Source organism: Haliaeetus leucocephalus, unplaced genomic scaffold (assembly GCF_000737465.1).
Source record: "Haliaeetus leucocephalus isolate CR32 unplaced genomic scaffold, Haliaeetus_leucocephalus-4.0 Scaffold339, whole genome shotgun sequence".
NCBI classification, from domain to species: Eukaryota; Metazoa; Chordata; class Aves; order Accipitriformes; family Accipitridae; genus Haliaeetus; species Haliaeetus leucocephalus.
In genome coordinates, this window is record NW_010972775.1 from 23,286,760 (window position 1) to 23,299,066 (window position 12,307).

General features: G+C 40.3%; 1 protein-coding gene across 2 annotated transcripts in view; it reads right to left on the reverse strand.

Moving 5' to 3' along the window:
* The window catches only part of MORF4L1 (mortality factor 4 like 1), a 26,126-nt gene that overhangs the window by 13,541 nt on the left and 278 nt on the right, over positions 1 to 12,307 (reverse strand). For both annotated transcript variants that reach the window (XM_010572143.1, XM_010572142.1), the window contains exons 2-5: positions 7,572 to 7,618; positions 4,299 to 4,366; positions 1,919 to 2,005; positions 1,090 to 1,170 (exon numbers count right to left, since the gene is read on the reverse strand). In XM_010572143.1, the coding sequence (XP_010570445.1) occupies positions 1,090 to 1,170; positions 1,919 to 2,005; positions 4,299 to 4,366; positions 7,572 to 7,618 (283 nt within the window). The remainder of the gene's footprint in view (positions 1 to 1,089; positions 1,171 to 1,918; positions 2,006 to 4,298; positions 4,367 to 7,571; positions 7,619 to 12,307) is intronic.

A 12,307-nucleotide genomic window follows, 5' to 3' on the forward strand; every position in this document is an offset into this window, starting at 1 on the left:
CGGTTGTTGCTGCACACAAAAAGAGAAGTCCCGTAGAGCGGGGGGGGGGGGGGGGGGGGAACCAACAAAAAACCACCAAAAAAACCAAAACACACCACACCGCCAAAAACCCAGCTGTATCCACTACTGCTGCACTTCTCAAATCAATGATACATATTTTGTAACATAAAGTTGCCCATAAATGAGACATGAAATCTGAGGCTGCTGCCAAATGCTCTTTGTAGGAATTGATGTCATTTCAGCAGCTTCCTCATGAAGACTAGAATCATAAATGAAGTTAGGAGTTCAAAATATCACATTAGTAATGACCATCTTCATAATTAAGTGTAGTACTATCCCCACCAGAAGAGTTTCATGGCACATGAGCAAAGAGCAGTAGAGCTGTACTGATTGCATGAAATCTAAACGTAACACCATGCAAGCCTATTCTGAAAACCAAAAATGATGGAATGAAAGAAAACTGACGGTTACATCCTGAAATTATTTTTTCTAATAAATGTCTGAGCTTGCTTCTGGTCTCTTAAGATGCAAAACCATTTTTAATAGCATATGGGTTTAGTTTTGTCAAAAACAGCAAAACAAAGACTCTTTAAATGCAGTTTTAACAATTGTACAGTAAGAAGGCAAGGTATTTTAAGGATTTTATTCAAAAGTGCTTGCACGAACTGTAAAATTCTATATAGAAACTGATTTCAATGAGACACACAAGCCTTAAGAAGACTCACCACTTTTTGAATGTCAGTTCACTAACTTAAGAGGAATAAAGTGCAAAAAAGCAGAGTGTTAGTGTCTACTCAGTACCTTGATTCAGTATTAAACACTGCACAATCTAAGAAGGCAGTTTTAATAAAATACTTCAACAAAGCCCTTTTTGATATGACAAAAGTGAAACAACTTTTGTATGGGTTGTGTCAGAAGTAATGTAGTTTAGCCTGCAGAACCATTCTAAGAAAAATACTATTTAAAGATCAATAGTAAAACTGACAAGCAAAAGTTTGGGAGGTTTTTTAGGAGGGTTGTTTTGTTTTCAGGGTTTGTTTGTTTTGTGGTTGTTTTTGTTTGTTTGTTTTTAACTAAAAAGCTTCTTACACTTCAACATTTTTCTGCTGCAGACCAGAAGTCTTCTTGCCCGGAGCAGCACCTCTCATCTTCCCCTCTGCATATTGTTCCCTTTAAAATAAGAGTAAGTTCGTAAGAAAGACTTTAATGGAAAAAGAAGCTTTTTTCCCCTTAAAGGGTAGCAGGTTATGCAAAACATTTAGATAATGTCTAGTAAATGGCTTTGCGAATCAGTATGCATCACAAGCAGGAACAAATTCAACTCAATACCAAGAAAATTTAGTCTTCTTCATACAACACTTAGCAGTATGAACACCCATTTCCTCCCCCTCCCACCATCCTTGTTATTCTGAATCATGCAGAAGCAGCACACTGCTTCTGAAAAATATAAACCAGCTTCTCAATAAAAGCATTTCTATTAAAGAAATACAATATTAGCATTCATAAAAATCAAGGTATTTGTAGGCATCCTGAAGCTGTCTGAGAAGATCCTTACCACTTAACAATATATTTTAAGGATACTGCACAAGGGTCATTTTTAGCCACCTAATTTCCACATTACAGGATATACTTGCAGTTAGTCAGGCTGCCTCGCTGTTTCATCAACCCACTCTTCCTTAAAATTTCAAGTCACCATTTTAAAATTAAGTAGCAGCTTGCTCTTTCTAAACTGCTAGAGGACGAAGATCAGAACACCTCTGTAAACCAAAACATCTCAAGAATAAACAAACATATGAACACCTCTTGAAGGCTTTTTTTTTTTTTTTTTAAACTCACTAACTTCCCTTGATATATAGTTGTTGGATGGAAGCTCTATAAAAAAAATTTACTGACAACAATTTCTAACAAAAATACTTACTGATTGGCCTTTTGAAGTTCTTTTTGTTTCTGCAAATTGGTATCCACGTATTTGAGCACTCTGCTTTCTGGAACCCATTCATCCCAGCTGAAAAAAAATTTTAAAAAGTCAAATGATCATTCAAAACATTACATAATTGCATTCTACACGCAACAGTCAATTAAAAGCTTCACAGAATTTGAGACTGAACTCTGCTTTCGTATCAAGTCATGGACTGGCACAACTGAAAGTGTAAATTACCAAACGCATTCCCCACTTACTGAAGCTGTAATGATTTTTCTAGGGAAATGTAACCCTCAGTCATTTCCAAAGAGTTTCCCAAACTTGAAGGATGGGCAATTTAGGAGGGAGGGGACTGTCTTTAATTTAAAAGAAGCATCTCAGGAAAATAAAAATTTTCTACACTTGCTAAATTATGGGACACCTGTAGCCATAACTATATTATGAAGCAAGTTTCCTTTATCTATTCCAACATTTTATAGGTTAACAAATTCAGCAATAAGATCTTACTGTAAGAAGAAGAGCTCTGATTTCTGTCTGTGAAGGAAACCAAGATGGCATGAATATTTGAAGAATCTGAAGTGAACGATTTAAGAGAACAGGTGTTGGGGAAATTGCCATTACGAGCAAGAATTCCACTTTGACAAAGAGTGGATAATCTGAGCAATCTGACAATTTATTTCAAATAAAACACATTAAAAGTGGCCAAGTTATTCTGAAGTATGCAAGGTAAAACTCTATTTATATAGAGAGTTCTGTGTCATTTTCATTTCATGGCAATAGCTGCCAGTCTTAGAACATGGAGGTGCACAAGAAGTACAAGGTCTTCAAGAGTGTTAAGACAAGGCAAGCTTAGCATCCAAAAGTTAGAGAAACATATTTTCAGCTGTACACATTCTAAGACTATGTTTTTAGGTTAGTGCTTTGGTCAGATATTTAAGCCACTTGTCTTACTCCTGCCTGTATAGCTGCAAGAGACCTTCAAAAGAAGTGCTATATAACTGTGCAGCACATTATACTGTATGACGAAGAAACTTTTTTTAGTATCCTAACTGTTGATATTTGCAAAAAAATTAAGAAGTCAAGCAATTAACAAGTAACAAAGGACCATAATTATAGAAACCAAGATTAAAGAGTCATATTGCCCCAGTTGTCTAGATCTTGCAGCAACGCCACTTTTAATGTAGTTAATTGGAAGCTTGAAGGCAAAAAAAACTCAAACAGCGCAAGCAAGAAAAGCAGGAGTCACGACATCACTTACGGCACCCTTCATCAGAGATAAACAAGGAGAGGAAGTATCAAATTTATGCTGCCTCAGTAATATACAACAGCCACCAGAAGAACCAATTAGACTCCCTGTAACTGTCAGTGTTTACAATAAAACATTTATCTGTGCATTCAGCAGGGAGGCTGTGCGGATGCATTTAAAAAGTTACATACTAAAACATGAAGTTCAGCTTTTAGTCATGTCAGTGAGATCAAGATACTGGTGACTAAGAGTCTTCACTCTAGAGTCTGCAGCATTAAAATGAAACAAAACAGGAAAGCGCTCTCTGAAAAGAATTCTGTGGAGTCTGAAGAGCTGAAGCTTTCAATTGCTAAGAAAAACCCTCCACTTTTCCTAAGTTCAAAACCTAGTGGTAGAACAGAATTCAAATGAAAGAAAAAAGACAAGTACATAAATGCAATAATGTAATGAAAGTATTCACCTTTAATGGGCTCAACATTTATTTCATGGAGACGCCTTTATTCTTCAGCCTCTCTCACCTAGAATCCTACCATTTTTGCAGAAGGGAAAATTATTTCTAACTTTACCTCAGCATGAGAGGCAAGAGCTGAAATACAGGCTAAGCCTGCTGCTGTGAAGGACCAAAATAGACAGCCTTTCCCATTCTGAACACAGCCTTCAGTAAGCCATGCTTCTCCAAATTTCTGCTACCAAACTTCTTTGCCAAAAGTGGTATAAAAGTAAAGTTCACTGTGTATTTGAGTAGAGTTTTGCTCCACCTCAGTAGGGGTTGCCTCTCCTACCAACACTTAACAAGGAAGTTTTTGTACTAGCTACTGCTGCCAGGGAGGAATTACAGTAACTATTTTCAAACTTGAACAAACAATGCTATAAAGCATCACCATTAGTCTACTGACACCCTAAGCCAGTTTGTCTATACAAAGCTCTGAAGGGTTAGTTAGGCAATGTTTTCTTTGTGTTACTATAAATCATTGGCTTATGTATAAAAATCATTTAGGTCAATTTCAGAAAATCTCCTAAGGACAGGGACATGGTAGTGCTAGTCCATCAAGCTCACATTCAAACTGACAAAGCTTGCGTTTGCCCCGTAAAGGACAATGAAATACTGCTTTCATTTTATGCAATACTTACTTTTTATTCCAACCACTGTAATGGATAAAGTATTTCACTTGCTTGTCCTTTATGGCAACCTTTACACACTGGAACGGAGAAGAAAGTTCAGTCAGTACCAATGAGAACAAAGAGATCTGAATGAGCTTTGCTTTTTTAGCTTTCAGAGTTTAAGCATGCAGAGATTTCCATGCAAGCGACTGAAATACCAGCAGCTATTTCACAGCAGAAAGTAAGTTCTCTAACACAAGTTACTGCCTATTTACAGATTTGGAGGGGCTAGGCAAACAAGCGACTCTACTCAGCTATCCAAAGGGACACCTTCATTCACAAGAAGGATCAGAAACCCCTGAGGATGACCAGAAGAGTAAACAAGCAGTCACTTCACTACCCCCAGGTTAGCCAAAAGCCATTCACTAGAGAGCTTGTTCACATGCAGGCCCCTACCTCACAGACAGGTAAGCTGGCTGAAGTAGAGGAGTCTTCAAAAGTAAAATAAATAATATGGATCTCTACAGCCACAGAGAGAGCATTATATTCAGTAAAAAGATTTGCAGTAAGGGCTTTTTCTAGGTTAAGAATGTATACATGAGGTAAATAAAAACAGTTATTTCCATCAAAAGACTGGCCTATGAATACAGTAACTTCCTCATACACTGATACTAAGGCAAGACAATTAGAAGAGAGAACACACATATAACACGGTTGCTCCAACCACTCCACAGTATCATTCAGATTCAGAAGTGTCCCTCACAAACTTTTTTGCCTTACAGTTTAGCACAGACCTACTTGCAGCCTGAAAGACCCTGCCTCAGCTCAGAGGAATATGTTCGGGTGAGCTGGAACAACTGTGCACGCTGCCCAGTAGCAACACACCTTCCTCCTGCCCCTACAGTCCGGCACATAAGAGCTCAAGCTACCACGTTTACGTAAAAGAAAAAACACAGCCAGAGACATGCCTCTTCCTGAAAAAAAAAAGCCACCACCACCAACAAACCAAACCAAAACCAGCCCAGAACAGAAACTACATAACCCTAGTTAGTTTAATTATGTGCCCAGCACATGTCCCTGAACTTCTTGGCTATACCAAATTAAATCCACCAGCTTTGGCACTTCATCCAGAAAGTCATCAAGTCTTGTTCTGGAGATGTTGAGATGTAGGTGCCACTGTACCACTTTAACAATGAAATAATGAGGATGTTGTAAAACATGAAGAATCACCCTCTTTGGCTCTAGCTTTTAGTCCCTTTTTCAGGATTTTTTCCACTGAAGTAAAAAATTACTCATAGAAGTCATAATTGCTATTTTCTTGCCGTGCTAATTGAGTCACCTCCTAAATATTTGAGAGGGCAGAGCCCTCTGCTACACAACATTTTCTCAAGACCACTGTGGTGGCCTCAATGTGGTATACCCTCTTCCATTAAAAAAATTGTCAACGAGAGAGGAACATCATATTCCAGTACTAATCTCCAAAATGCCATATACGGAACTTAAACACAGTCTCACCCAGACTTGCAACTAGGAGTAAGGATATCCTAGTCCTGTTTACTATACTACTGCACCAGTGGCTCATTTTGACAGACCTGAAGTTAAAAGCCAGCCAAATACAGACTGCGTGCTTAAAAAGTGTCTACTTATTCTGAAAAATGTAAGAACTGAGCATGAAGTAAAAGAAGATTCAAATGTATTTCTGTACCAAAATCTTCTCCTTCCAGCTGGAGGTTAGAAGTGCCTTAAGTGAACCTCATTTAACTCTGCATTGTACAGAGAGGTACAAATAGTTACTGTTTGCCATAATTTTTCATACTACTCTAACACAAATGAGTGCTTCTCTCATCATCTTGCTACAGGAAGCCAAGGATGCTGTCATCAGAAACAAAACTTATGTATTGAGAATCACAGAAGAAAAATACATCAAAGGAACAGGAGGAAAGCTAAGGTTATTATTCATTACTACCTACAAAGAACCTTTGTAAAATTAAACCCAGTTCCTTCTGCCATTTCAGGAGCCCAGAAGGATCCAGACTCTCAATATAAATAGCCAGCCAAAAGCAATCATGCCAAATGGGAAGTCCCTTCCAGCACCAAGCTGGCAGAGCCAGTTCCTGCAACACTCATTCCACTCTGTGTAAAAGAGAAGAGGGGCACAGCACAGTATGAAGAAGCACACCACTGTAGCAGCTCAGGGCTGTTTAACTGACCAAAGAGTTAAGACTGCTGCTAACAGAAGTTTGTTTCCACAGAAACAGAAGCCTTGATTGCTCTCCTCTCTGTACTAGCACCTGGACAGGCACTGGCAGAAGACAACACTCTGAGCATACATTCACAATGAACTTGTCCTCCAGTTATAGAGCAAGGGAGAGAACAGAGTAGAATCACTCAAGAAAATGTTTTACACAAGTACATCCCCTGTCAGTGCTCTGGACATTATTTTAACATTAGAATTACTATTTCCTGATAGCATGAAAAGAGACATCAAGCGTTGCTAGCTGCCTCCCTACTAACACCTCTCAAGTTGTCCTATCAGTTAACATTTACTGACACTAAAAGTGGATGGATTTAAATCTGTTTAAGGTGCCCCAGGCATTTCTGCAAGTAGCTGTGTGAATTAGAAGACAAAAGCCCTCTTTTTCAATGTCAGAGGAAGTGGAAACAGGCAGTCAAGTTAGGAGCTATACCTTCAGTAAAAGAGATGCCATGGCAGTGACATCTGCTTATGGCCCACAAGAAATGCACATCATTGAAAGCGTGCAGAAGTCTGCAACTGAAGCAGTAGGAATACTCCTCCAAGTCACAAATTTGCAATGCATGGTTTCTGCGGTTAAAAACCCAGAACTGAGAATGCCACTTCCTTTGTCACTTTAATCCAGCATTATCTCCTGCAGCATTGTTCCATTTGAAGACCACTGATTGTACTCAGCCACCTACATCTCTGAGGAAGCTCAAACTGCAGCTAACTTACTAGCTCATGCATTAGCACCAGCACCAAGTCCTATGGGCACAAATACTTTCCAGTGTTCTGGGAATACAGGTGTATCAGATGTTCAACACTAAGACCACCCAGGCTTTAGTAGTTAACCAGAATAGCTGCATAGTACCACTGGGTTTTCTGAAATTTTTCTATAATATAGAGCTCCAGGATTTAAAACTGATTTCACACATTATCAGGTTTTTGTTCATTTTAGTTTTAGTCCTTAATCCCACCTAGTGAGGCACAGTAGGTAAACTAGTACAATTCCTTATTTTCTTGGGGAACAGTCAGAACCGTCTGCAGCAGTAAGCAACCACACATACCTTTGCTTCATAAAGGAGAGGTCCATGAAAACAAAGCACTCGTTCACCTGAAAGAAAGTTGCAGATAAACATCTTAGAACACCACCAATGTGCCATTTCTGTAAAATATGTCATCAAGTACAAGACAGCATGAACCTACTGTCAACCTAGGAAGAAATTCAAAAGCAAATACTGATTTGAGAAGCAGGCTGGTGTTTGACAAGCAAATCCACTCTTGTACAAAAGAGGGTCAGAGCTCTGATTATTTAGGCCGTGAAGGAAAGATTCCTGAGGACTCCCTGAAGAGCACTCATGCAAGGACAGCTGCATGCAAACGATGTCCAAGCCTGCCCAAAGTTCTGCGGAATGGCTGATTACTTCTGCAAACAATTGGCACCAGAAACTTGCATTCCTGCTCATACTTCCAGCCACTGTCAATTCAAATTATAGGCACCCTTGCATCCTATTGCAAGGCTGGCAACAGAGAACTCCTTCAAAGCCTTGAATTTCAGATGCAGACACCAAAACACGCTGGCTCAATACAAATGGACTACTTCAGCCTAAGTACTCAAGCAGTAAGCAGGTAAAACTGTCTTACTGTAAGGGATTCTTTAGTCTCCATGACATTGCATTTTGATTCAGAGCAGGAAATTATCTCTCATAAGAGATGTCACCTCTGCATCTTAAGCTTCTGACACAAATGAAAGCAAGTGTTGTTAGTGCGCCTTTTCCTGCAGGAGGTACACCACCTGGTATTTCTAGTTCAATGAAGTCAGGAAGAGAGAGATCCCCACATTGTTTCCCCATCCTACTTGTGGGATAGAAGAATGCCAGGTTTGTGCAACAGCAAGAAAAATAATTCACTTTGTGGTTTTTAAGTAGGAAGAGATTGTTCTTCAGTCTGGTTGGGGTTTTTTTTTTTTTGGTTTTGGTTTTTTTTTTTTTTTTTTTTTACCCTCAATGGCAAGGTCTTATTGTGCAGTTATGTTGTGGGAATTTGAACGTACTTAGCACAGGATATCCGAGTACAGATGTTTCCTTCTTGAAAGCTGCAGTACCTCACATTTTCAGAGAGACAAGCTGTGTAATACACTCCAGGGTGTAGCACACATCCAGTTCTGCTACTATTTCCAAGACACGCAGGACAGAAGAGAGCTCTCACAGTCACCATGTGCAGGCTGTGCAGTACACATATGCAGGTACTTATTCAGTCCTCTGACTGCGCTGGGAATGAGGTGTGCAAAAGCAGGCCATCTCACCAGTTAACAGAACTCCAGATGTCTTCTTCCTTGCGAGCAGCTCAGGAATGACTAGGGTGGAGAAGGACCAGTTCATGGGCTATGCGTTTAAAAGTACCCACCATTGTAAATTTTACTCTGCTCTTCAAAACCGCTTTCTGCATATTCAAGTGATAAATACAGTCAGTGGCACATTGTACCATTAACTTGAATCCTGTTCAATTCTGGCTTTATTTCCCTCTTTATCCAACAGACACATAACATGACATTGATGAAACTTTTAACCAGATGGGCTCTAAACAGACACTCGCTCTGCAAACAGAAATTGAACATCCCCACAGCTCAACTGTTTTTTTTTTGTGAGGGGGCAGAGCAGTTCTTGTAGTCATTCCCAAAACAAACTGCTGGCAGGATCAGGGCAGTTACACAGTTTATCAGGTGGCTGATGACAAACCACCTGTTTTCGCTTGAAGCAGATGAGGGAGGACTCAGACACACCATTTCACCACCAAGACTGGGAGACAAATTGAAACAGCAACAGGCTCTTCAACCAGCATGGCTACTATCACATTTTATCTAACACATCCAGACTCTGATTGAGCAAGATGCAACTATAAATTTACTATTCATTCCTACGCTGACTGAAAAGAACTGCTCATGTTTTAAGATTTCATTATTATCCAATCTGTAGGATCCCATGCTCTCCATAAAGCTGAAACAAGTATTCACAGTAAAGTCTAACAATGCAACTAGGTCAAAAATGTATTTCAACTTGTAAAATGTATCAAGAAAGAAAAAGACTTAGAAAGATTCTCACAGAAGTGCCCATTTTGGTACATGCAGTACTTTTACTTAAAAAAAGAAAACGTCTTTATAATCAGGGCTAACAATCAGAAGTTACATTATTATCCTCATGCGTCATACTGCTCACTAGTGCTACTCGAAAACACATCTCTATTTCAATTATTGTGCAAGGTCTTTCTAGGTAAGGTGTTCACAGTTACCAAGAATTATTTTATTTATTTTTAAAATCAGGATATGAATCTCAAGTTTTGCAGAAAGGGTTCTTCTGTTTTCATGATAGCCTAACAGGCTCTCACTCCTTCCCAGCACAAGGCCTCTCCTCTGAGCCTACAGACAATTCTCTCCTACACACTGCCACCACTGCAGCAGAACACCCACACCTATTCCTTATCCCAAAGACAGTATTTGTAGGAGAACAGCTCTTTAGCTGAAATAGCTGGTAGAAAATATTGGAACATGCTAGCATGCTCTGTTAACACCCCTAGATGCCAAGCTACACAGAGCAGTTCTGTTGCATACGAATGGCTTCCACGCTGGTACCTGGCCAGCACACATTGCTCAAACACCAGTTAGGCTCTGAACGGGCATGTCTTCTGGTCTCACCACACCATCAAAAAGCTTCATGTGAGGAAAAGCTCGGGGAAGTCAGAATTCAACTGCCCACTCCTTCGAGTATTTTACATGCAGAGTATTTATAGAAACAAGAGGTTCTCAATCTGTGGATCAACGATACAACCACCAATGAAGCCTTCCCATCCACGTCAGAGCTGTAGGCTAACTAGCATCTTCAGAACAGACCAGAAAACACAGCAGTCTCATCAGCAGAAGAAAAAAAACCTGCCTTAAGCAACTCAGAAGTTGGATCTGATATCTGAGACACTTTTGTATTTGCTTAAAAAAAAAAATCACTGTCAAAATGCAGAACACCTGAAGTACCTACAACCCTTAATTCATAGCTGCCCCAATGCTGATCTCATTTCTCATGCCTGCATAAATACATCAGCCCCTTCAGTTTAAGGGGTACTCATACTTCTAGCTTGACATTTTTATTTCCTAGCTCTTATAGGTTTTCACAAAAAATTCAGCCTCCTCCTCACCCTTTGCTTTGTGAAAAATGCCAATCTGGATAACTTCTAAGTCTACCTATCACTCTTTAATGTACACTTAGCTTGAAAATCTACAATTAAAATAATTTTCATTTGTCATGCTATGAAGGGACACAATAAAGCATTTAAGTTCTAGGCCTGCAGGAAGCTTTATTCACAGCACTTTTCTCCCTTTTTAATGTCACAGTTGAGATCACAAACATATTTACATTGCGGAGAAAAGCCTAAAATTTTTAACTTCTATACTAGAATTAGGTTGCACATATTCCTACAGCTGTGAATGTAATTTTAGCCTGGAATTCTACTTAAGTTTTAGTTTCTGTAGTTCACTTGATTTCACATTAATTACTATAATGTAAATCATACATTAAAATCTTGATTATTTCTGCAGGTTAATAATACCATTGGTATTAACGCATGGCATGGAATGCTGATGCATGATTGAAAACGTTCCGACACAAGCAGCCATGAAGCACACACAATTACACCGTTGTTTAAGCTACCCAGAACGGCCAGCTTCCAGTCATTCTGCTGCAAACTGCACTTTTAAAGATAAATCACAATCCTGTGGAAAGTCCTGCTTAGAAGCCAAAGTGAGGGACAGGTAGAGAAGAAAGGGTGACGTAAGTTTTCATTTACCATTGTCTAGCATTTTCATTTACCTATATTAGTATCAACCACAACCATTATCTAAAAAACCAAAATGTAGGCAAAATAAGTCTCAGGAAAAGCATCATCCTAACCCTTATTCATCTAGAAAAATATAATCTGGTGCTTTGTTGTAAATATGGATTCCCCCACAACTGCCAGCTGTAGTCCAAACACCGCCCCTGTGAATCCTCCTGCATAAGGATCCCTAACTGCACTCCCTGTCAAGGAAAAGCAAATAAAGACCATGTTTCAGACTCAAGAAAATAAAAATCCCGACAGACTTCAGAGAGTCCAACAGTTTTAATGCCAATGAATGTCTGTGCCTGCAAGAAAATGAGGCATATTTAGAATAGGACAGGAAGGCCCCACATCTTCTTGACAGGAAAGATGAGGAAGAGAGACAAAGACTATTGGAATTCATTTTCTTCCCCATATTCTTACATTGCTAGGGCTGAGCAGTGAAAGCTAAAAACCAAACCATCCTCTGTGCTGATGAACCATAAACATTGGAGTCCAAACCCGGCCTAGCTGAAGGCCTTATTGAAAGCTTGCCTCAGAGCCACAAGCACTGCGAGGCGGAGCACTGCAACTGCCCTCTGCTTTATTACAAAGGAGAGACCTGTCCGAGGGCAGAGGCTGCCTCCAGCCGGGGCCGGCCCCACCTGAGCCCCGACGGAAGAGGGCCAGGACTCGGCCTCTCAGGAGCCTCCTCCAGGGCCGCCCCGGGCCCTTTCGCTCAGCAGTGTCCCCACCGCAGGTACATCTCCTCGGACTGCGACTCTTCAGAAACGGCGGCGGGATTTCCCCCCGCCCCCGCCGCTAAAGCGTTTCCTTTGTTTCTCTTCGGCCCACCCACCAAGGAAACGAACGGCAGCAGCGGGTTGAAAGCCGGGCTTTCCAGCGACCGCTGCGTGATGCGGCCGCGGGAACCCACCGCCGCCGCCCCGCTGGGAGCCGG